Source organism: Carica papaya, chromosome 9 (assembly GCF_054855325.1).
Source record: "Carica papaya isolate Zhongbai chromosome 9, ASM5485532v1, whole genome shotgun sequence".
NCBI classification, from domain to species: Eukaryota; Viridiplantae; Streptophyta; class Magnoliopsida; order Brassicales; family Caricaceae; genus Carica; species Carica papaya.
This window is the reverse complement of record NC_142317.1, coordinates 9,878,849-9,904,598: the sequence shown is the minus strand read 5'-3', so window position 1 is coordinate 9,904,598 and position 25,750 is coordinate 9,878,849. Positions and strand designations below refer to the sequence as shown.

Sequence of the window (25,750 nt, the reverse complement as noted above, 5' to 3'; positions counted from 1 at the left end):
TGAGAATTACATAAGTTGTGTCATGATTTGTATTTGAACCTTACCTATGCAAATTAATGTTAATGGGAGCTACTAACAGTTTCGATCCCACCAACGGAATATGTAAAGAAGATCTTTTCTCTTCCTATATTTTTATCATTTGTATCGAGAGATTAGGTGACATGATCCATCATAGGGTCTTCGAGGGAAAATGGAAGCCAATCAGGATGGGACATAGAGACCCCACATTATCCTACCTCTTTTTGGTGGATGACCTTATCTTTTATGAGAAAGCCAATATAGGGAAAATGAGGACAATAAACGATTGTTTTGAGTCCTTTTATGTAAGTTCTGGACAATAAATTAATTTTATTAAATTTGGGATTTCCTTCTCTAATAATGTGAGTAGAGAGGTTATCTATTATTTGAATGAGATCAACTTCATCCTCTCTACATCGAATTTTGGGAGATACCTTAGAGTGTCATTGATCTATAATAGGACTAATCATAACATTTATAATGAAATTATAGATCACACTTAGAAAAGGCTTACAAGTTAGAAGATCCCACACCTACCCAAGTGTACGACTTTGGCGGAGTCTATCCTTAATTCTATCCTTGTTTATTCGATTATTGCCTTCCGTCATTAATACCCACCCACTTGAATATAATGATTGTAGATTTTATTTGGGGTTCGGGAGAGGGGGACAAGAAAATTCATCTTGTGAATTGGGCTACGATTTGCCAACGTAAGGAAAGGAATGTCCTTGGGGTTTGGGATATAAGGATCTAAAATGTTGCCCTCCTCATGAAGCTCGATTGGTGATTTATCATAGAACCCAATAGTCTTTATATAAAGGCCCGAAACTTAAGTGAAAATAAAGTCATAAATTAAATGCAAAAACAAAATAATAGATTTTAGCGTTTACATTTCTTACACAATAATTTAGAATGCCTAATAGGGTTACGAGAATGTCCCTTTTAAAAGAATAAACGAAAATTAAAGAAATAAACAAAAACAAATAACTGAGTATTTTAGGATGACCTTCACTAACTTTTGAAGGGAGTCTGGGGGGTGAACTTATTCACAATATTCTTATTGAGATTGATCTAGATCCTGATCCTCTTGATATGAAATAATTAATAAAATGGTGAGCTACACTACCCTAATAAGAATATCACACTACTCACCGATACAGAAACTGAATGTTGGTAAAAATAATAAAAACAATCAATGGAACTCTTGATTTAGGTAAATTAATTTATCATAAAGAAAATCAGTTATTGCATATATTTACTATTGCAAGATTTTCAAAATAGATATATAAAGACAATAACTCAAATAACATCTCAATTTCATTTTCGAGTGAGTAATAACAATCATTTTCATTTTTTATTTGCTTACTGATATCATTGGAGGCCCATAAGGATGTTCCACTATGCGTGAACCAATATTCGACATTGTCAACTAACCAGCTGTCCCCATACCCTGTTTAGTATGAGCACCAAAAATATCATATCTCAATATCTCATTCGGTATGAGGGCGAATTGGGCCGTCCCCATATTCCGTTCGGTATGAGTGCAAAAAATATCATTCCTCGATATCTGGTCCGGTATGAAGCAACGTTCACGGTAGGGTTCCCTATGTACTCGGTTTGTCTATTATCTCGCAGGATATCCAGTAAGGTTACCATTCATTAATTCACATGGCTAAATAATTTTTCGCTTGTATATTAATTTATAATTTCACAAATCAACAGTAAATCACGCAAGACAAGTAATATATATATATATATATATTAACGAAGTACAACTGAATCGTTTAACCATTTCAAAATATAATCATGTATTTAAAGCTGTAACTTTAACAATTAGTTATACAAGACAACAAATAAATGATTAACCGATTTCGGCTCCATTAGTAACTTGTAATTATTCTTAAAATTTTCTAAATTACACAAAATACCATATTATCGATTATAAAGTTTCAATTCTATAAGAGAGAATAAGGTGAGAGATTCTTACTGGGTTAGTGTAGCTCACCCTTTCATTAACTATTTCAGATCAAAAGGATCAGGACCCAGATCCCGATCAACAAGAGGGTTGTGAATAAGTTCACCCCCTGGACTCCCTTCAGAAGCTAGTGAATGTCGTCCTAAAATGCTCAATTATTTGTCTTTTATTTATTTCTTTAATTTTTGTTTGTTCTTTGAGAATGGATATTCCGTAACCCTATTGGGCATTTTAAATTATTGTCTAAAGAATGTAAACCTTAAACTCTATTATTTCGCTTCCACGTTTAATTTATGACTTTATTTCTATTTAAGTTCCGAGTCTTTACAGTTGGTATCATAGCCGCATTCCTCGGAACAATTTCTTATACAAAAATCTTAGGAAACACCAAAAAAATGAATTATCACTCAACCATTTTTTGTGAAATGCAGGTACATATAAATAAGGAGAAGAATACCCCCACTAAATCGAGCAGCCCAGGAGGGTTCACTTCGAGAGGATGTTGACTGACTATTTGAAATACTAGAGAGACTCATCGCTGCCCAACAGGCCCGAGAGGAAAAGAGGGAGCTACCTGACCCTTCCTCACTGCTACAGTTTGAGCCACCCCTGCAGCGGGAGGATCCTGAGCCACCACGGTATGACCCTCTTCCTTGAAAATACCATCCGACACCACCATAGTATGGTCTGGTGCCCCAACCGCATCATCCGGCACCACCACAATATAGTTCGGTGCCCCAATCACATCATCTAACACCACCATAGTATAGTCCGGTGCCCCAACTGTATCATCCAACACCACCACAGTACAATCCAGTGCCTCTATCATATCATCCAGTACCACCACAGGGTCATCCGGTCCCTCCCCAGCACAATCCAGTCCCTCTTTCACGGAATCTAGTTCTACTCATGATAGACGCAGGCTATATTGAGAGATACAAAAGATTAAATTCATCTACTTTTACAGGGATATCATTCTTTGAAGAGACCGAATACTGATTAGCTGAGACAGAGAAGGCTTCCACGACTTTTGGAGTGGTTCCTGAATAGAGAGTTATACTCGCCACCTACATGCTGGTGGGAGAGGCAAGTCGCTGGGGGCAACTCAAGCAGGCCACCCTGCCCGTTCCAGTCACTTGGGAACAGTTCTTGATGGCCTTCAATGTAGAGTACCTTCTAGAGCATTTACGATGCCTGAAGAAAATAGAGTTTGGTCACCTGGTCCAAGGTCATATGACTGTGTCAGAATATATCCGAAAGTTCCTAGAGTTGGTTTGGTATTCCCCTGAGAGCATGATGGATTCTTACTAATCTAGTGTAGCTTACCCTTTTATTAACTATTTCATATCAAAATAATCAGAACCCAAATCCCGATCAATAAGAGGGTTGTGAATAAGTTCACCCTCTGAACTCTCTTCAGAAGCTAGTAAAGGTCGTCCTAAAATGCTCATTTATTTACCTTTTGTTTATTTATTTGATTTTCGTTTGTTCTTATAAAAGAGACATTTTCGTAACCCTGTTGGGCATTCTAAATTAATGTGTAAGGAATATAAACCCTAAACTTTATTATTTTGCTTCTATATTTAATTTATGACTTTATTTCCACATAAGTTTCGGGCCTTTACACTTTAGATTCAAGTGATCAGTGCTAAATATCTTTTGAACTGGAGCATGTGGGATATCGAGCCTACCCCAGCTTGAGGCTTGATTATGTGGAAGCACGTGCTTGAACATATTAGGAAGTTCAAAGTTGAGATCAAGTGAAATATTAGTAATGGGAGACTTATTAATTTTTGAAGTGATACTTGGGTTAATGATAAGCCTTTACTTTTCCATCCTCTAAACTTTATTGTTGATGTGAATTTGAAAAAAAAAATAGTTATCTCCTATGTTAATCAAAATGGCTCTTGGAGATGGAGTGAGTGTTGAACCTTTTTTCGAGTTTAGTTTAACTTAAAATTTGCCAATGTTAAGATCAATACAAATTCCATAGAGTATGACAAATCCCCCTTGATCCACTAGAGTGATGGTAGGTTTTCGATTAAGTCAGTGTACTATTTATTAACTTGCCTTAGGAGATCTCCTCATGAGATGTGATGGGGAATCATTTGGCCTCTTCTTGTCCTAGGAAAAGTTTATCAATTCATATGGCTCCTAAGTTTAGATCATCTTCTTATAAACGTTAAAGAAAATGTCGTAACTTAACTAGAAAAGACCAGTGCCCTCGGTGTCACATTAGGAAAGAAGACATCCTACATGCTATCCACAAACTACCTCATGACAAGACGACTATAGAGAAGTTTAATTGATTTAAAGTTTTCTTATGTTTTTTTCCTCTCTATTTAACAAATGATCGAGTGAAATTTATAAACAAATGTTAGTACCCATGACATTTATAGTAAAAAAAATATCTTTCCTAACACAATGTGGATTATATGGAAGAAGAGGAACAATGTCATTCTTTGAGAATGATGATCATGGTGAGACCCTTTTAACATTTATAGTAAAAAAAATATCTTTCCTAACACAATGTGGATTATATGGAAGAAGAGGAACAATGTCATTCTTTGAGAATGATGATCATGGTGAGACCCTTTTAATCACACATCTTGTTCAGATGGTGCTAGATTACGAGATTGGTTACAACAGTCCACAAACCCATTTCATTTAAGAAGACCCATATAAATTTCCCTGGGTGGGATAAAGAGCTTCCCTTTTGGTCTAGTTTAAGCTTAGTATCAACAGTTTTGCTTGGGATGACCTTAGGTATGCTAATACTGGTGGCCTCATTAAGGACAATCACGATTAATATGTTGTTGGCTTTATGTGCAACCTTAGTATTAGCAATTCTTTATTAGCTGAAGTCCACGGGGTTTTATAAGGCCTCAAGCTCACATAGAGAAAAAGGATAAGAAAGCTTATTATTGAGGTTGGTTTTTTATATGTCGAACAACTCCTACATAATCATGATCAGTGATGTTACCCAATCTCAAGCTTAAATGTCCTGATTAAAGTCATTTTTAATTTGAACTGAGATATTCAAGTCTTGTATATCTATAGAAAAAATAATATTTTTGTTGATCGTTTGGCATTTTGGACCCATCACATTTTGGTAGGTTTTGCCAAGGTCCATATGCACTAAAAAACCTTTGTGTCTCATCTACGTTAATTATTGTGATACTGTTTGGATCATTTAATAAGACATTATTACTGTTTTTTGTGTGTGTGTGTGTTTTTCTTGTTTGTTTATAATAAAAAAGGAGAAACTTAAAAATCAATATCCTAATACTAATAAATGAATTTGGAATGTTATGTGTATCTATTTTGCAATTATGATTTTTATTTTTTTAATGAATTTAGTTAAATACCATAATCAAATTATAAACTGTAAATTGGGTATTGCCGATTAAGCAATATCAACACATATTAATTGATCGAATCAATTAATTAGCAATTTGAGTTTGAGTTGAAAACTAAGAAATTAATGTAATGGAATGAGATATACCATTTGATTTAAAAGACTAATGATGAGATATGAGTTGCACAAGTTTTTTTTTTTTTTTTTTTTTTTTTTTTTGGTTTTTGGTGGATAATTATATATTAAAAGTCAAATTAAGTTTTGTGATGTGTGATCATAAATTTTGTGTTTGTTTTGGGATAAGCCAGCAATTGCTTTCTTCATAAAATACCATAAGATTGCAATCCATGCAATATGAAGTGCATGTTGAACACACGACAAGTTTTCCAGGCATACACTGAATGATTCAAATCACATTTTTACAAGTTAAAATAATAATAAAATAAAATAAAAACATTATTGCTTTAATATTTCATTTTAATATTGTCTTAATTATATAAGATAAAAATTATACAAAATTAATAAAACTATATTACTTATTATTATTATTATTATTTTGAGAGCTTTAAGCACATTTTGCACCACTATATGCCTCCTTAATATAAATTCTCTTTCTTTAAAATGTGAAAATATAAAAAAAAATTGCAGCCATATATTTCTTCTTTGCTTCAGGAACGAAACAGAAGGTCATCTCTGAAAGTGATTTGAAGAGGATACCCAACAACAATGGAGGGGGAAGAGGGCTAAAATTAAAATAAATGGCCAACTCATTGAAAGAAGGAAACAGGAATTATGTACAAGTAAATAAGTTTAGTTTGCATGGGAGAAGAGAATGAATTAGGAAACTACATGACATGTACACTATGTACATAGAAGCAATGTAACGCTACCAGCCTGCCTGTCTTGAGCTGTGCATTTCAGTTGCTTATCTCAAAGTACTTGGGATCTGATGGATAATCATATTCTACCCGCAACTGCAACGATAAAAAGACGATGCATCATCGCTAGAGTAAAATTAGGAAACCGAAGCTAATCCTCCTCTTATACATACATTATATAAATTTGGGAAACTGAAACTTGGCAGCAGTTTTCAGTAACTAAACAAGATCATTTCATGATGTCTTCAAAAGATATTCACATGGAAAGTTAAAGGCAATTTTAAGGTGAAAAGCTAGTATAAATAAAATTAGATTGTCAAACAATAGTAGAGGTTGAAAGTTAGTATCAACGAAATTAGATTGTAAAACAATAGTATTCTCCTTCTGTTGTTAGTGCATACTTGACTAACGCAGAGAAATTAATCTAGAAAAAGACATATTTAAGGATGCTTTTGGTTGATTTTCTATTCAGCACAAATTTTTTTTCTGAAAAAAAATAATCATCTTATAAATGGATACCAACACATAAAAGTATTAGAATTAGGACCTGGCTAAGACATGAACCAAATGGGAACTACGAGTACGAGTTGCATCAGTAGATTTGAACCATGAATCAAACATAAAAACTACGGTTCAATTTTTGCATGAAAGTTATGAATCTGTTTCTATATATCAACAGACATTCTAATAACTATACTAGAAAAGAGCAAACATGAACCAAGCGTGGCAAAAGAACATGACCCTGCATAATCATTGATGCATCAACAGAACTTCTCTATCAAACTTTCAAAAACAAAATATATAATTAACTAGAAAAGAATATTTGATGCTTCCCATTAGATTCCCTCTTAAATCGACCATGTGAAGGGGAATCACACTATATTTAGTGCAAGAAGCACAGAATTAACATGCTTCAATTGATTCACAGAACACAACCTCCCCATTGGGAAACAACTTTTACATTATATCCCTTACTTTCAACTACCTTTTAAAAAAATTCACATTTCCAACATCAATGTGAACATCTAAGCTTTTCCATCTTGAGAAAAAAAGAGGAAGAAACACAGAAAAATATTGACAACTCTTCATTCTGTTCAATTGAAAAGAAGAAAATTGATCCAAGCTCAATAAATGAGAATACAACGTGAATTTCCACGAATGCAAAGATGACAAAATCCAGTTGCTATATGCTACAGGTACACTAGAAGCTCAAGACAGCTCAAACAACAATGCAACATGACACAAGAAAGTGATATGCAGAATGAAGAATAAATAATTTACCTTGCCTTCATCTGTGTCTGAATGTCGTTGAGGGAAAACCACTCTCATATCACCATATAAGTAGAAGTGTCGCTGTCCTTTGTTGTCCATTTCGTTTGCTGCTGGTGCAGATAAGGGATCAGATTCACTCCTCTGGAGAGACCTGAAAGATTTCTTGGGGAAAGGGCATAGAAAACGGAGGTGAAGAGCATAGCGCAGAGCACCCGCACTGGCAGTGTTCTCATTGACCTTAGAGCTAGAAGGGCTATATACAGATTTGCTCACATCCACAACACTAGCATTTGACCTATTTTCCTCAACAGGAAAATTTAGATGTTCGTCAACATTCACTTCACCTGAACAATTGGCAGAATCCTCAAAATGGCTGCAGTAAATAGCTTCAATATGTTCCTTTTCCTGTTTAGGAGACTCTAGATGTAACATATCACCAGTAATTAAATTGTCAGGCTCATTCCTCATTGGTAGAACATGGCCAATATTGATTTCAGTTTTTACGTCAGATTCCTTTCTCTGCCCATTCCCTGACGTAGAAGTTGGCTTACAAGAGGCTAAAATGATCCTTTGCCGCAGAAAAGTCTATTGGAAAATGAATCAGGTTCAAAAAGTCACTATAGGAAACCCAATAAGTACATAAGAATAAAATTAAAAATAGACGAAAAAAGTAGCAGCATTAAAATTTATAAACAAAAATCTCCATTTCCTCTCCTACCATCAGCTAGGAATCTTCTAACAGAAAGTTGAATTGTTTAGATTACTTTTTTACTTCATTTACATATGATAAGGATCATAAATTGCAGTTAACTAAGCAACACAAGGAGTTGAATCTCAAACAAGAACTCCAAATGAACAATCATATGGAAATTGTCAATTTTATACCATATTGAGTAGATAACGATGAACCCAAAATGGCCAAATGCATTATGTCCTAAGGAGTTGTTCTGTACAATCCTCCACACCTGATGCACAATTTACACAATTCATGCTTTGACAGCAGAAGGTGAATTTCTTTTTAAGCTTCCATCGCTTCCATAGGAATGAAATGTTAAACCATTCATATAAACTGCCCTCTGATATTGCTTCTTTTTCAAACTTGAAAGGAACGACGTTCTTATCATCTTTATGTCTTGTTGGCAATAACCTTTCTTATGTTTCCAAAACACCATGAAGAAATCAAATACTTCATTGATAACAATATGGAAGAAATGGAGAGAAGGTGATTCTGAAGAAATTTGAGTACAGTGATAGCATATTAAATTGATGCCTTATAAACCAGACAGGCGCTTTGAAGATTAGCCAGAATCACATCATGCGAATGAAATACTAGTAAACTTAAAAAGAATCATGCATTCTTTGAAGTTCATTGACATCTAACCTTGGTACCAGCTGGCATGTCACTCAAATCATAGTTACATAGGAAAGTATGGATAGGTGTCTTTTCCGGATTGCTAAGAACCTGCACAAGACCAATTTAGTCCCGCAGTCTAGAGAGCCAACTGACTGCTACTAGAAATACTTTTTAATGCTAAAATAACCATAAGTCAAGTGTACCTTAAATGCAAAGCTTTAGCTTGAAAAACCAAATATGAAAGAATTAATTACCAATTGTATGCAGCCTTTGACAGGTATACGCAACCAGCTCTTTTCTGCTTTTGAATCATTAGTTCTATTGCTCCTCCTCATTTTTGGACCTCTACACTTGCTAGATGGGACATGCCTAGCTAGATTTATGGATGAATAATATAACAAGTAGTTATCTCCATCTACACTAGTTACTGCAAATGAAAGCTTCTGTGACCGTGGTGAGAAATTTCCTCCGGTGACATTGAGGACAGCAAGGAAACCATTGATTCTCTAAAACCAAAAAGTTGCAAAGCCATGAATAAAACACATTTTAAAGCATTAGATCTGGAACATGAAAATCACTTTAGCTAACATTATATAACAGCTAACCTGACAAACTTTTCCAGATAATAAATGTCCAGAGAGCAAGGACTCCTCAAATGAACCAACCAAGGACCTTCTAACAGGCAGTTCTCTAAGAGTTCTTGTCAATTTTCTACTTAGAGAAGTATGGTGTGAATCCTGAACCTGGTGCTGAATCATGCCAGAGCTAAAATCAGGAAATGACTTGCATGATGTTTGAAAGTCCTCATCTTTCTGTGAAGATAAAAGACCATGGACAGTTCCATCAAGAGAATGTTTCATATCCTTTAAGGTTATATATTTGTCATCAAACCTTTTTGTGATATCCTTGCTTCCTCCAGCTAATTTTCTTCTTTCTATAGAGTGTGGACCAAGTGGAGACAAAAATAGGGAAGGTGTTACTGTCTCTTGTGCAGATATTACCATGGCCCCAGTTTGGAAACTTTCTTCAGTTGTTTCTTCACCATAATTATTTCTAGGTGAAGAAACTGAAGTATGCTCCACCGAAAGGCCATCAGTGCAACAAATAGAGCTCTCCCAACAATTATCATCTGGTGACTTTCTCCATTCTGAAAAATAAGATGCAGAGGAAATAGGAGTATTAATAAGACTAGAGTTTCCAATATGAGCTTTCTTATTCTCTTGTGAGAAAGAGATATTCCTAATACCATTTCCTCCCTGAAAGTCACTGTCAGAAACTCCAGCATCAATGTCCAGTACGTCACCATTAAATTTTCCATGAAGAAGCATTTTATTCAAAGGAGACAATAATCGTTTCCTGGCAAGTGATCCATTTATATCTTTTGCACTACCGGTGATACTAACTATAGTAGATGAAGTCTGACTTCCACGGAATACATTCACAGGTGAATGTAATGCCCCTGATTTCACACTTAAAATCCTAGGAACATGCATCTGAAAATTAGTTTCAGTTTTACGAGTTAACCAGCCATTCTGTTCCATCTTCAAACTATGTATATTTGGTCTACTATCTCTATGAATATTTGAGACACTGTGATCCTTTGGAAATTCTCCAATATCTTTCCTTTGGAAGTCTCCAATAGATGAACATGGCAAATCCACTTGCATTCGATTACCTAAATTCCCTCCAATTAAATCACAGCTGCTAATAGCCACCATTCGAGATGGGTTCTGTACGAATGTGCACAGAGATGCTGCAACTTCCTCAGCAATACCACCAGATGATACTTGAGGCAAGCCCATCACTACACCTAAGCTCCAGTTCTCCCAAATTTTCAAGGATCCAGTTATTTTACCTCCTCTATGCACTCTGTTCCTTCTCTCTCTTCTAACTGCTCTTGTACATAAAAATCAATTGATGCCCAATGTCTAATTTGCAACAAGGTCTCTAACCTTATTTGTGCAATATTCAAAAACACCATCTAATTCTAAATGCACCACCATGGATGACACAATCTATCTGCCAAATGCATCATCCTTAAAACCACTAGTCATTGTGTCAAGTGGTAAATTGGTTGTGACCCAAACAGAGATATAGCAGATCACTGCATCTGATTTCCTTGCCAGTTGTCGATCCATTGTTCTCCAGAAAGCTGTGCAGTATCCTGAAATTATAGTTAAAAAAAAGTCAGTTGTGCAAGTTTATGAAGCTGAGAACTATCAGAATGACGAGATCATATGGTTGATTCGATTTGTTTCTCTTTTGTTGCTTATCTTAAAAACAAGAATTTACCATTATCTTAAATATGCAGTTGCATTAATCAAATTATGATTATGCAATGCAGAATTATGCTTTAGTTATATTGTTTTCAATGAGCAAAACAACTGTATATCGCTTGCATAATAATCTAAACACAGCTGTAACCATGTTATTTTGAAATCAAATTTGATCATGTATCTGATTCGCAAGAGACTAATACCATATTCAGTATACAAACTCATGAATATATTCTTAAGCTTTCCAACGAGAGAGATGATTTGGAAACAACGTGATTCACCAGAAAACCAGCACGATGACAATTTTTGGCAGACTAAAAAAAATAAATGAGGATGAAATTGGAATCAGAACTTCCATTAAAGATATTACACGAGGAAAAAAAAAAAATTGAAGTGCAAAATCCTAACAAAACCCAGAAACTTCTGTAATCAGCTAAATTCCAATCAAATTCACGTAACTGAGAAAGAAAAAACGTAAAACCCACACAAATTCCTTGTACTCTGTTCTCTCAGCCAATTTTTTCCAGGCAACCAAACATGAACTTGAGGGGAAAAAAAAAAAAACAACTTAAAGAAACCGCCATCGATAGAATCAAGGCCAATCCTCCAAAATCTCATCGAAGACAAAAGAAAAGGAACCCAGAACTAAAATGGACGCACCATTAAGCTCGTGATGATACACAACATAATAGAACAAACAATTCTGAAACTTTACTTGCTTATAATTCACCAAAGATGAAAAGTACAAGAGCAATCGGAAAAAGAAACAAGAACAACGAATGAAATCATTAGAAACCCGAACGTTTTGAGTTTCTTAATCTGCAACTTTTTTCTTTTTCCCTTCTCCTTCTGGTGGCATCCGTTCTTTTTAGTGTTCTGGGCATTTGCATCTAATCAGTGTAATTTACCCTTACCGTAAACTTTTTATTTTGGTGGGTAGTGATTTTTGATGAGCCTGAAAAAACCATTTAAAAGAATTTTCTTTGGTTAACCAGAAAATGTGGCTGCTCGTATTTGTGGTTTTTTGAAATTCAATATAGACCCAAAAAAAAGGAAAAAAAGAAAAGGAAAAACACTGAGTGCTGGGAAAATCCACATGCCACTTTCTCTGTGAGTTCAAGTTGCGGCTCTCCTTTTATTCCCTTTTACACGTCGCTTCTTTCTTTCTTCTCGTCTATTTCTTTTCTTAATTTTATGCTGTGTTAGTGTGTCTTTATTTATTTATTTATTTATTTTTATTTTTATTTTATGAATATCCAATTATCATAAGAAATTCAAAAATTAATCAAAGTTTTACTAAAAAAAATATCAATGGAAATTAAGATAATAATCTTCAATAAGTTTTATGATAATCAAATACATTTTAAGTGACAATTATATTTAAAAAGTATAATAGCAATATGTTGATAGTTTTATACTTGAAATACTAATTAGAATAAACAACTCAAATTATTAAAATATATATTTATTGTATTTAAAATTAAGTTTTAATTGACAATATGTGATAATTAAAAGATATTAAATTAAAAAAAAAAAAACCCTTCAGTTAAATAATCAACTAATGTGGTTGTAGAATTTTACCATTACTATATTATTAATCTTAGTTATTATATAAGTTTTTACATGATATAAATATGAATAGATATACAATGTCAAAAAAAAAAAAAAATCACAGGCAAAAAGAAGCAATGAAGAAATTCTATATCTATATTGATATATTTTTTTACTAATTTTTATTTAAAGCTAAAATAATTTGAGCTTCACAAAATCAAGATGGAAACTAATCTCACTCGGTTTTACCTCACACAATTTTCAATCCTATTATATTAGTATCTTATTAAAAACAAATAAGATAATAAGAAAGAGTTGAAAAAAAAAAAATCAATTAATTTGGAAAACATAAATGATTAGATTTAATATGACAGGAGTGAGATTTGCTTTAGGTAATTGAAAGAAGAGAAGAATCATTATAATATATTTTTAAATATCAAAAAATTTGTATATATATATATATATTTTTGTAATTAAAAAAAATAATAAAAATTAAAACCAATATAGTTTATTCCTCTACAAAATGGATTTAAGTTTCCATAATACTTTTTTTGAGTATCTTTTGAAGTAAAAACTTTAACTTCTTTATTTAAATTTTTATAAAATAAATAAACTACTAAGTATCTAAATCAAAAGTACAAAATGATAATTAAAAGTGGAGCATCATCGATACGCTTTTCTAAGCTAACCTGATTCTTTTGATTTCTCTCCTCTCACTAATATTTTCCTTAATTTTAGTATTAATAGTTTAATAATATTATTAATTTTAATCTTAAAAAGATCTAATGCGCTGTGCTATTCCATTAAGATTAAAAACAAAAATCATATTAATTTTAATACACAAAAATTTATTTCCTCTAATTTTTTTATTTTATAATTTATTATTATTTTTAAATCGTCGTAAATTTTAATTTTTTTAATTATAAAAAAATATAATTTGAATCATTCACATTTTCTAAGCATTTGTGTTTATGCACTACTATAATTTTTTTTTTTTAAAAAAAAAATATTTTCTACGCTCTCTCTCTTTCGTCTTTCCTTTTTTACTCTGGTAAACTTTGAATTTGGTTTTCAAATAGCGGTTTTTTTTTTTTCGATTTTTATGGATTTTTAAAATTTTCAAATCACACCCCTAAAAATACTCGAGCATTTAATATCAGCTTACTGGATTTTACTCCCTCAAAATTCTATTAAGCTGTTTAATCTTCTCCTCTCTCTCTGAGACGCTATGGCATCAGGATCAGTTTAGATAGAGAGAGAGAGAGAGAGAGAGAGAGAGAGAGATAATAAAGAGAGACACTTCTTTTTTTTTTTCTCCTGAAAAATAAATTTTCTTTTGCTTCAAGTTTAGGGTTTCCTTTATTTCTTTGATCGACCGAAATTGCAGAGAAAAAACCGATATGATAGACTTCAGTCGCGTGCAAAAGGAGTTGCAGGAATGCAGCAAAGACATCGAGGCCTCCGGCATCAAAGTCACCCCAAAGTCCGACAATCTCTCTCGGTTAATCGGAACTATTCCCGGCCCCATGGGCACTCCCTACGAGGGCGGCAGTTTTCAAATCGATATCTCATTGCCAGGTCCGTTCTTCGCTCTCCTTATGCATTGCGATACGCGGGCATCAATGAAATTCGTATCCAATTTTCATTCTGTTTTCTCGTTCATAAATTGTTCAAATTAACTTGTGTTGGGCAGTTTCCTGCTGGGTTTCCTTCAAATTAGTATTTTTCCTATGGGGTTTTGTTGTGTGGGCTTCAAAAGTAAACCAAGTTCTTTGACATTCAAGAGAGGTCTTTGTTTATTCGTGAAAAAGGGTTATAACGTGATCCTGATTTCTTTGTTTTGAGGTGATAATGCTCTTTATTGGTTTGTGTATTAGCACCTATAAACAAAATTGTTCGTACAATAGGTGGGTTGTAGGATTGGAGATCATACCCGGTTAATAAACAGGTCCTGGCATTCAAAACCAACGCATTTGGTCAATAACTACACTACTAAAGCTGAGCTATTAACTCTAGTCATTCCCCTGTTTATACTTCTTTGATTAATTGGGTTAAGGTTACCTACTTTCTAGTCTGTTTTTCGTTTGTCTATAATGCACGAATACTCAAACTGACCATCAGGTCAGTTCTGTTTGAATCAAACTTGATTTCATCATATTTTGTTCTCCTAGAGGAACTCAATCAAAAGAAAATTGCTCAATAATCGTCTTAACTGGAATTTTTTGGCAACGAACTTTTTTTTTTTTGCAGATGGATATCCTTTTGAGCCTCCCAAAATGCAGTTTGCAACTAAAGTTTGGTATGAAGAAATTCTGCAACATTATACTTGTTTATGCAGTTATCATTAATTTTACTGTCTATATAATATACAGAATTATGTGAAATGTGGTAATGCATTCAATTGTAGAATATAAGGGTATGGATATTATTGTTATTTAGAATTATACGGTTGGAAATGTGTTTCTTTTTTCTCATCAGTATAATGATACAAAAGCTATATTGTAAGGAGTTGGATTGGGAACACAACTTTTTAACAGAATTCCTGTTTGTAGTTTCTTTTCCCTCAGAGATATGAAGTCCGAAGGAAAAGTACAAACATAGAATAAACGGTTAAATTGGTTTCACCTTTCTCGCACACACCCTCCCCAAGCCATCATGCTTGTGCTCTTGCTTCTCGATACAGAAAGAGAAAATACAACACAGATTTTTATGGTTGAAAACTGAAATCTTATCCTGGTTTCCTGTCCTTACCTTGGTAAGCAAAAATTTAAATTACTTGTGGGAAGGGTTTCGAACTGCTTTCCGCCCAACATATATCTCAATTATGTTGGGAGAAACATGAAGCTGGAAAACCTACTTTGTTATGTGGTTGATTGATATTTAAATTAGATTAGTGGAGCATGCTATTGTTTTATCTTTTTATCAAAAGAAGGATAAATTTGTGGAGTCAGTAGGGTTCAAAAGATTTTACCTTGCCACTTTCTAATGTGAATGGAGTTCATGGTTATGCCATAAGTACAATTTCAGACTTTATAGTTTCTCAATCAAAGTTGATCAATGGATTGGAACTTTGGTCTTTGAGTTGGCCTGTGGGTCTTTGGCCTTTAGATTGTTCGATGCATCAATTAAAAAATATATATTACTTGATGGATAATGATATATAACTTGTTTATGAGATATCAGATGATTGAAAGGTATCTTTTTCTTTGATTTCCCTATGAAGGCACCCCAATATCAGCAGCCAAAGTGGGGCCATATGCTTGGATATCTTGAAAGACCAGTGGAGCCCCGCCCTTACCCTGAAAACAGCTCTTCTTTCTGTCCAAGCACTACTTTCTGCTCCACAACCTGATGACCCTCAAGATGCTGTAGTTGCGCAACAGGTTTAGCTTTGCCTGGTGTATTTTCTCAAATATCAGATGTTTGATTTAGTACCTTCTTTAGATTAAGTCTCATTTTATCTTAATCGCCGCCAGGCACAGTTTCATATGTCTCTTGTAGCAGCTTAGTTACATTGTCGTCATTACAAATCATGGTTTTCTTTTGCTTATTGCAGTACCTCAGAGATTATCAGACATTTGTTGGCACGGCTCGCTATTGGACGGAAACTTTTGCCAAGACATCATCTCTAGGGGTGGAGGAAAAGGTACTCAGATTCTTGGTGTTTCTTTTATTTGCTTGTTTCTAAACACATGAAATGAAGGGGCGTTCAATTTCATAAAATTTGTCATAATTTATGACAAGTAGAATGTTCGGTTATATCTTTTGCCAGCTGATGGAACATTTAATCAAAGAAAACTGTTCGATAACTTAGGGGGCAGTAGATACTGCTAAACATTTGATTTATAGTCTGCCACCGACAGGTGGCCATTGCCTTGATTATTTGGGTAATGTTTTATCTAGTTGACTGAAGCTTTGCTCCTGGTGTTGTGAGTTTAGCACTAGCAACAAAGATTTTCTTGTACTGTTTGTAAGGAACCTAAATAGTACAATGTCATTTGTTGTGGGGTAGTCTCTCAGTTACTATTCATCTTGGGCTCTCTTCTCCTTAACCCATCATATATTAGCAAGGTGATGGCAGGCAGTCTTGCATCTGTATACTTTTCAGTATGCTTGTCTGGGCTCCTCCTCTTGCTTTTTCAATGGATTTTACACATAAATATAAATTATTGTTTTCTGCATTTCAGGATTCGTAATTTCAATTTGTGCAATTAGATTTACATTTGTTGTATTGTTGTAGGTCCAGAGACTCGTGGAAATGGGTTTTCCTGAAGGACAGGTTAGGAGCACCCTGGAAGTTGTTGGGGGTGATGAAAATCTGGCACTGGAAAAGCTTTGCTCTGGCTAAGGATATGGAGCAGATGCCAATTGTTTTGGCACCTATTTAGCACCTTGAAAATGATGTAAGACACAAACGGTTGATCTGAATATAAGGTTTTCTAATTTAGTCTAGTGATAACTGGTGTCACTTTCACAGTGTCTTCTATATTCTTCTGAATATCGTCTCTTCTGATGCCATTAAATGCACAGCTAATTGTCCATCAATTTGCAGGTGCTAGTTAGCTACTTAGATGAAATCTGTTAACTTGTGTTGGATAGGGATTGGTTGATGGACCAATTAACTTAAATTGCGGGAATCCAATTTCCTCAAAAAGCAATATTAGATTTGAAGGCAATGTAGACAACAAACTACAATCTGTCACAATTGATACTCGATTCATATACTGAATCGGACTGCATCTAGACGTTTGCTTAAATTAGAAGAATTTTAGAAGTTGCAATCACATCATATAAAATATGGTATCAAAATAGTCTGGAAGAATTACATCACATCACAATTTTACAACAGAGTTCCTGGTGGTGATAAGAGAAGGTTATGGACAGACTAGTAGAGGTTTAGCAAAATAATGGAAGAAGACAATAGTAATAACAGTTGCTTCTCATCTGCATTGGATCTTATTTGCAAAAATTGATTCAGACTACCATCAGCTTTCGCCTTATATGTGTCTATATATGTATGTTGTGATAATGAGCTTGCTCTAGAACGATAATGATAAGAGAGAGGAGGACTCACGTGGGTAGCTCTTGTTTCCTCCTGCTAATAATTATTGCTTCATTTGAACCCTATCTCTTCCATCTGAATGCCGAACAGTGAAAGAGAAATAGAAGGCAATGTGTTTGAACATTAAAAAAAGAGGAAAGAAAATTAAGAGAAGTGGTAGATGGCAACTCTCCTGGCAGGTGGGGGATGACAGATGACAAAAAGCAAGATTGCCAAGAACAAAAGCAGCAGCATTTGTGTGAAGATTTGAAGATCATTGGAATCAAAACAGCATCTAAGCTCCATTCCTTCAGCACTGACTCAAAAAGAAGAAGCAAAAAAAAAAAAAAAAAAAAAAAAAAAAAAAGGGAAAAAGAATAATTGAGTTGTTAAAATACCATATCCACACAAATAACGTCTGGCAGTGAGTGATGAATAATGATGGTACTGTATTATGCTTCAATACCCACGCAATTTTATGTTCGAACGAAAATATTATTATTATTATTTTGGGTCTGCTTAAAACATCTTCTTCACATATTTACTAAATAAGCCAGTTATCCAACTTCTAGTTACATATATAAATATATAATTGAGGCTTTTTAAAACTTGTAGACTTTTTTTATATATGAGGAATCTTGTTTTTAGATTAATTTTTGAATTAAACAAGTGTCACTGGTCGATTGCAGAGGGTTTCTACCAAATCAAAGTGGTCATAAATTAGGATAGAAAATTGTAGAGAGTTATAGATTCTGGAAACTTATAAAAATTGAATCATAACAGCATGTCATTTGGTTAAAAATTAAATATTGTTCAAATAATATTTGGAGTTGAAGGCATTGTTGACTTTTTCATGAATTGCTTCGGAATTGACTTAATAAATAAAAATAATAAGCAAAACAAACAAAAAAAAAAAAAAAAAAAAAAAAGAAAAGGAGAGAAATTCTTGTGAATATAGAGAATTGGTGGTCCCACAAACATTCATTGATTTTATTATGTTTAAATGTCAAATTGGAAAAGTTTAATAAGCCCACTAAATATTACTTAAAAAAATGTAAAAGACCAAAGAGAAATGTTACATGATTTTCTGCTTGATTGGCGTAAGCGACTCCCTCGTACTCATAGCCTTTGATATTTCAACCCCTATATCAACATATTCTTCTTCTTCTTTCTTTTTTTTTTTTTTTTTGGTTACAATCGCCCTAATGCCAAATCTACTATTTGCAATTTAACACATAAACTAATATTTAAATATAATACATTAGCAAAACTAGTATTTAGGCCATCACTAATATCTTTCACTTATAATTAATCACACAATTAATTTCATTCTCTAATTACCTGCACCTTATTCATTTAAACCTTTTTCCTCTTTTTATATTAACGAATTTCTTTTCTATTGTAAAAAGTTAATTCCCATAACTAATCTTATTATTTACCAATGGCAAAGAATTATTGAGCCGTGAGTTGGTGTGGCGTAGAATTAAAACATCAAATACCCATCCGACAAATCATTTAATTCTAGTTGGTTGCACCCCATTTAATGTCCGTAACGATTCAAACCAACGTGTTCTGACTACCAAACAAATATCCCTTTCCATTTTCTTCTATTTTCATTTTTCAAAGCCTTATCCGTCGTCGTTTTACTTCCATGCCTTTTTTAACAGTAAATAAAAATTCTGAGTAATTCCTGGCTGTTACTGTGTGCAAAGGTAACTTTATCTTCCCTTTGACTTTGGTAATCCCGCAGCAGCCAATGACATCACTCTTCTGTTGTGTCCTCTCCCGTGGATGATCCCTGCCCTATCCTTTTTACTGGACACCTCACCTCGCTTATGGTCTTTTCGTAATTATACTCAAACTCTATGCCCTTTTTCCTTTACTGACTCTTCTTAGTTTACTCGGTGCCCTGTCAAAGCTATCTTCCCTTCCTCCCTTCGCGGGCTTCTTCTCCCGAATCAACACCATTACCATCCTCTTTTTCGTTTTTGATTTTCTGCAAATTCTGCCAAACGCCGTCGTTTGAAGCAGCACTTGGTTTCTGCCACCAACGGTTGTTTCTCGAATGTCGTTTTGTTTTTACACTCTCCAATGCGTTCGTTAAGCACAGGTGGAACCTGATACCCAATGGGTTGCGTGCTCGGCAAGCGCTCCGCCGGAGACAACCCAGCCCCTCGAGAAGCTTCTTCCAGACGGCGCCCGAGCTCCGATGAGTCCTCCGTCGCCGTTACGAAAGTCAGTAGTAATGGCATCCAACTTAGAAAAGACGCAGAGCACACGCAGAGTAACAGATCATGTCACACGGAGGATTTTCCGGCGACGGATCCTCGGAGAACGGGTCCAGACCCCTGCCTGAGGACCCCGCCGAGATGGCCTTCCTGGCTGGTGGAGACCTGCGGTGACGCGATCAAAGACTGGACTCCTCGCCGAGCCAACACCTTCGAGAAGCTCGATAAGGTAATCGAATCTAGAAAATTCTTAATTGGAGTCTAATTGTTGGAAATTAGTTGTGATTAAGTGGAGATTTTTGTATTTTTGGTGTTTTTTGTGTTAGATTGGGCAGGGGACTTACAGTAATGTGTATAAAGCAAGGGACCTTATAACGGGGAAGATAGTGGCACTGAAGAAGGTGAGGTTTGATACTTTGGAGCCAGAGAGTGTGAAATTCATGGCAAGAGAGATTCTTATATTGAGGAAACTTGATCATCCTAATGTGATTAAGCTCGAGGGTTTGGTTACTTCGAGGATGTCATGCAGTCTCTATTTGGTGTTCGAGTACATGGAGCATGATCTTGCAGGGCTGGTAGCCAGCCAAGGAGTCAAATTCAGCGAACCTCAGGTATATGCTTTTAAGTCTCAGTTTCTTGGTAATTAATGATTATGTGTTTGTGTTGAATTGCATTGTTTGTGTGTATATATGGCTGCTTTTTGCGTTGTATGTATAGCACGTTTTGTGTATTTTGTTCAGCTTTTCCTAACTAGGCTTTTTGAACTTTTTGTTGCACTCTTTGTCCTTTTTCCCTTTTGCTTCTTGTGAGCATTGATGTTATTAAAAAGAGGGTTATTGGGCCCCATACCTTGTAGTTTTGGATACTCCTTTTTTTATTTTGTAATTAAATATTTTTTTAATGTTTTTGGCATGCCTTCTGATTACAGTTTTGATTTTCACCCTTGCTCTTTTTCCTTTTTTCTTTGGAAGGATATTAATTGAAAGAAAGTAAGGCTCCATTCTTTTACATGAAAATGTTTTCTTATTTTTATTTTCCAAATCTATATGTATTTTATTAACAAAATTATACAAGTTAGTTAACAATAAATAACAGCAGCAATAATGGTGAGGAAGTGAAAAACTATATATATATATATATATTTGAAATAAAGGAAGTGAAAATATTTTAATATACTTAGTTTCTTTTTTTAAAGGAAGCTATTTTCTTTGTACTTTCTGTTATCCCACAAACATACAACTCTTATATACTTTCATATATTCACATATGAAATAGAAAATAAAAACTAAAAAATATTTTTGTATGCCTAATGGAGCCTAAACTCTCTTATGAACAGAAAATAAATCTAAAAAATATTTTTGTGTGCTAATGGAGCCTAAAACTCTCATATGAATATAGAAAATAAAAACTAAAAAATATTTTGTGTGCCTAATGGAGCCTAAAACTCTCACATGAATATAGAAAATAAAAGCTATAAAATATTTTTGTGTGCCTAATGTAGCCTATAAGTCTCACCAAAATTTAGCTTTGGTTTGATTGTTCATCTTAGCAGTTTTCTTTTGGTCCTTTGTCTTATAATCCAATTCCCCTGGAACAAAACAGAGATCCATTTCTTCTGGGTTATGGGTGGTTAAGAAGTGTAAAACTTTTTAATTGACATAGTTTTTTAAGTCAATATTTTGTTTTGGAGATAGTCTTGGTTGTTGCTTTGTTATTGGCTTTACCTATTTATGATATGTTGGCAGTTTATTTCTTGCATTGTCCATGAAGTTTCCATGTGACAGTGATATGCATTTATAACTGGACCTTGGGTGCGTGTCTCTCTGATTTTAAACGGAAATTAGTATTTTGATTCCTCTATAGTTACAAGAAAAGATTTTAACCTGTTTTTATCTCATTCATTTTTAAATGTTGAAAACTAACTGCACATACAAGAATCAGTAGTCGCCAAGGAATAAAACACGATTGATCTTTTAAAGGCTATGAGAATATTTTCCTTTCTACATGAAATATTTTATATGTTTTGGATTTATTGTAGATGGGTATAAATTTGCAATATCCTCAACTTTCCTTTCACATTATTGTGTTCCACCACGAACGCGTACATTTGATGGTTTTACCACTTCTCTAGTATGAGAAAATTTTGTTTATAAGAAAGTTTCATGAGCAAGTGGTGCTTTTTCCTTCTTGCAAATGTTGATTAATTTTCAAAGTTGCATTTACTTTGAGATATAAAAATGTCAGGGAATTACAACAAACCTCTTCAGATTCAGAGGGATATTCTACATGCTAAAATACTGATTGGACTGAGTTAGAATTTCATCTCAAAAGAATTTCTTGGTTAGGAACTGAAATATGATATATTGGAGGAAGTAATGTAACCTTTTAGTCCCGTTATTTTCATCATTCCGAATTATCCTTGTTGAAATAATTGCTTGACAGTTCATTTGTTGCTAAATTAGTTTCCTTATGTCAGGTAAAATGTTATATGAAGCAGTTACTTTCTGGACTTGAACATTGCCACAATCGAGGTGTTTTGCACCGTGATATCAAGGGTTCAAATCTGTTAATAGACAATGATGGCATTCTAAAAATTGCTGATTTTGGACTGGCTACCTTTTATGATACCCATCATAAGCAACCCATGACTAGTCGAGTTGTCACACTTTGGTATCGTGCCCCTGAACTTCTTCTTGGGGCCTCTTACTATGACGTTGGTGTTGATCTCTGGAGTGCAGGCTGTATTTTGGCAGAGTTGCTTGCCGGGAAGCCTATAATGCCAGGCAGAACAGAGGTATTGTCTTTCTGTTGCTTTCTTTAGCTCTGTTACCCTGAACTTCCTATTCATAAAATTTTGAGCTTTGTCAATTGTTGTTCAGTGCTAGAATCTTGCTGCAATAATGCAAGTCTGGACTCGTGTTAGGAAATCTAATAATTTGTTCTTACATAAGTTTGAGTTGTCTCCTGTTGATATTGTATAATATTTCAGTGATTAGGATGCTCTGTCAGCACATTTTGCCATTTATGCATTATGCACCTCAGAAATGGGACTAAAAGCATAGACATTGGGAAGTGGAAGTTTGTAACAGCTGTTCATTCTGAGTGGTTTCAGGTTGCTGTTCAGATGTAGAACTTGAATCAAATAAAAACATAATCAAGAGTGCTTGTACGTTGAACTTTCATTCTGTGGTTGACTGTTTTTATCAAACTCCTAGTGTCAAACCAATCAGAGCTGTTATACAGTTGATGTCTCCAGTCATGTAATGCAGTCTCCTGTGTCCATTTCTCAGACCATGGGAGATTATATTTTGTTATATTTCTTCTGATTTTTCTTTTATTCTCTTGGGTTGTTACTTAGCATATTGATCTTCCTTTGTTGGTGTCATCATTGTGTTGTTCAGTCTTCTAAAGGGCAGTTGTTCAGTTAACTCCTCTTTGGATTCTTTGGGTTTTACTTAGGTTGAACAACTGCACAAGATATTCAAATTATGTGGTTCTCCTTCTGAAGAGTATTGGAAAAAATCCAGATTGCCAAATGCAACACTATTTAAGCCACAGCATCCATATAAACGTTGTGTAGCAGAAACCTTCAAGGAGTTCCCTCCTTCTGTCCCTCTAATTGAATCTCTTCTTGCAATTGAACCCAGTGAACGAGGCACTGCCACTGCAGCTCTTAATAGTGAGGTAAGCGATCTTCATATTAACTGAGATTTCTTTCATGAGCTATACCAGTCTATATGTAGGCTGGGTATAAAAATCTTCTCCCACCCTGCTCCATGGGTTAAACTATGGCTCCAACACCCCCTTCACCTAATTTAAATTGTACTTTTTATTTGATTATGTAAATTTTGTATGAAGTAATCTTTTAAGTAATTCTGAACTTAAACAAAAGCATCAAGATATACCCACTAGTTGGGTGAAAAAATTTCTAACCATCTCTGTCCCATCACTATTGTTTTTCCTCCATTACCTGATGGACACTGTCTTAAGGGCGGGTAGATGATTGCCTTGCCCCTTTACCAACCCCATGCTTATCCCAACAACTTAGGTCTATTTACATCCTTGTAATCTAATGCTGAACTATTTGGCTTAGGATAACTAATATTGAATTATGGAGAGTAATCATCTGTGTGCTTTTCTGGCTACAGTTTTTCACTACCGAACCATATGCATGCGACCCATCAAGTTTTCCCAAATATCCCCCCAGCAAAGAAATAAATGTTAAGTTGAGAGATGAAGAAGCACGGAGGTTAGAATTTTTGTGTCTTGTTCTCCTATTCTTTGGGTTTATATTGGATTTATGCTAAGGGATAATATGTCATTGTGGTTAGGCAAAGATCCCTTAATGGGAAAGCTCATGCTGCTGATGGTTGCCGGAAAGTTAGAGTTCGTGATCGTGCTGGTAGGGCAATTCCTGCTCCAGAAGCCAATGCAGAGATTCAGGCAAACTTGGATGTGAGATTTCTCAGCCCTTCTATGCTTCCAATTTATTTGCAATTTTGGTGGATGGAAAAAGAACATCAAACTATTAACATGTTGCACCGTTGCAAGGTTTCATCTTCATGCATATGCTGACGTGTGGTTAACACTGTAATAAGATTTTCACTCTCCCATAAAAGGGCCAGATTCTGATATACAGAAACATTGTGCCAATTTTGAGTGAACATTTTTACTCTTTTTGTTTAGTTGCATGGACAGAGAGAACAGAAAATGAAGACCTTGCCTAGGGCCACGGCAATGGCTTATAATCAATTGCATGTCATAGGCAGTCTCTTTATTTGAGTTTGAGTTTGAAAATTTCTTTGGCTTGTGATAATGCATTACATGATGTCTAACCTCCTTAATGAGCTCAGAATTTAAAATTTCTTTGGCTTGCGCATCATACATGATTTGATATCTTATTTTATTGACATCTGCGCTTAGGTCATCAGAATACGTATCGCCATTTTTCTGGAAGAAACTTTTTCGAATAGATTCTTAGTTTTGTGTGTTTTTTCCAGAGGTGGCGAGTCATGGCACAAACAAATGCCAAGAGCAAGAGCGAGAAATTTCCTCCTCCACATCAAGATGGAGCAGTTGGGCCTGTGTCATTTGGTGCAGGTGATGCTTCTTTTAGCTATTCAATTTTCAATTCCAAGTCCTTAGTATCTGTTAAAAGTTCTGGGACAGAGAAAACTGATAAAGGCTCCAATATGGGCTCAAATCGGAAGTTCCTTAGCAGTTTCAAACCTTTGTCAATAGGGCAATCAATAGATCAGCTATTTAAAGGTAAATCTGCCGAGGTTTTTGGCAACCGGAAAGAGGAGAAAGTGTTGTAACTGAGTCTATATGTTTTACTCTTTTGTCCAGAGGGAATCCGTTCCCTTACATCTATTTTTTTTCCCATTTTTTGTGCCCCATCATTATAAGCATATGGTGTCTACTTACACACCAAGCAGAACAGATGACTAGGTGTATAATTCAAAATTGAAATTACACTCATTTTGTACAGTTTATAGAACTGAGTTAGCTGAATCCAACTCAATGGCATGCATGTAGATTAAGGATTTTGTACAAGGTGATTTTGTTTTGACAAAGTCATCAAGATTAAAAATTAGGTTATATTTGGAATAAATTTAGAAATGATGGGACATTTATTTGCAAAATAGTTGTAAATTATATGATGATGGCAAAGGTAAAGTATATACGTATGTAAAATTTCATACGGGATTAGGCAAATACGGATTCTATCATGTATTATTCTAGTTTTATATTAACTCTAATTTTTATCATTTAATTTGTAATTTTTATAATTTTTAA

At 34.5% G+C, this 25,750-nt stretch overlaps 3 protein-coding genes across 12 annotated transcripts; 2 read left to right on the top strand and 1 right to left on the bottom strand.

Moving 5' to 3' along the window:
• Nucleotides 1-6,100: 6,100 nt before the first annotated feature.
• LOC110822995 (uncharacterized) lies at nucleotides 6,101-12,247 on the bottom strand. 10 transcript variants are annotated; one of them, XM_088211498.1, is made up of 7 exons: nucleotides 11,617-12,242; nucleotides 10,102-11,019; nucleotides 9,461-10,002; nucleotides 9,110-9,361; nucleotides 8,883-8,963; nucleotides 7,511-8,086; nucleotides 6,101-6,325 (listed from the first exon to the last, which is right to left on the bottom strand). In XM_088211498.1, the coding sequence occupies exons 2-7, from the start codon at nucleotides 10,655-10,657 to the stop codon at nucleotides 6,269-6,271; spliced, it is 2,064 nt and encodes a 687-aa protein (XP_088067624.1). In that variant the 5' UTR covers nucleotides 10,658-11,019; nucleotides 11,617-12,242; the 3' UTR covers nucleotides 6,101-6,268. The 10 variants fall into 10 exon arrangements, 9 of the variants coding, with proteins under 9 accessions (XP_088067624.1, XP_021908937.1, XP_021908938.1 ...); XM_022053245.2 differs by having other exon boundaries at nucleotides 9,461-11,019; XM_022053246.2 differs by having other exon boundaries at nucleotides 9,461-11,019; nucleotides 11,792-12,242.
• Nucleotides 12,248-13,902: 1,655 nt separating this feature from the next.
• Nucleotides 13,903-17,134, top strand: UBC27 (ubiquitin-conjugating enzyme 27). The gene is made up of 5 exons (XM_022053318.2): nucleotides 13,903-14,260; nucleotides 14,933-14,981; nucleotides 15,906-16,065; nucleotides 16,239-16,328; nucleotides 16,923-17,134. The coding sequence occupies exons 1-5, from the start codon at nucleotides 14,083-14,085 to the stop codon at nucleotides 17,028-17,030; spliced, it is 585 nt and encodes a 194-aa protein (XP_021909010.2). The 5' UTR covers nucleotides 13,903-14,082; the 3' UTR covers nucleotides 17,031-17,134.
• A 2,568-nt stretch (nucleotides 17,135-19,702) lies between these two features.
• Nucleotides 19,703-25,470, top strand: LOC110823038 (Protein kinase superfamily protein). Its single transcript, XM_088211045.1, has 7 exons — nucleotides 19,703-20,180; nucleotides 20,278-20,562; nucleotides 22,428-22,745; nucleotides 23,411-23,635; nucleotides 24,100-24,200; nucleotides 24,283-24,406; nucleotides 24,952-25,470. The coding sequence occupies exons 1-7, from the start codon at nucleotides 19,851-19,853 to the stop codon at nucleotides 25,267-25,269; spliced, it is 1,701 nt and encodes a 566-aa protein (XP_088067171.1). The 5' UTR covers nucleotides 19,703-19,850; the 3' UTR covers nucleotides 25,270-25,470.
• Nucleotides 25,471-25,750: the final 280 nt, after the last annotated feature.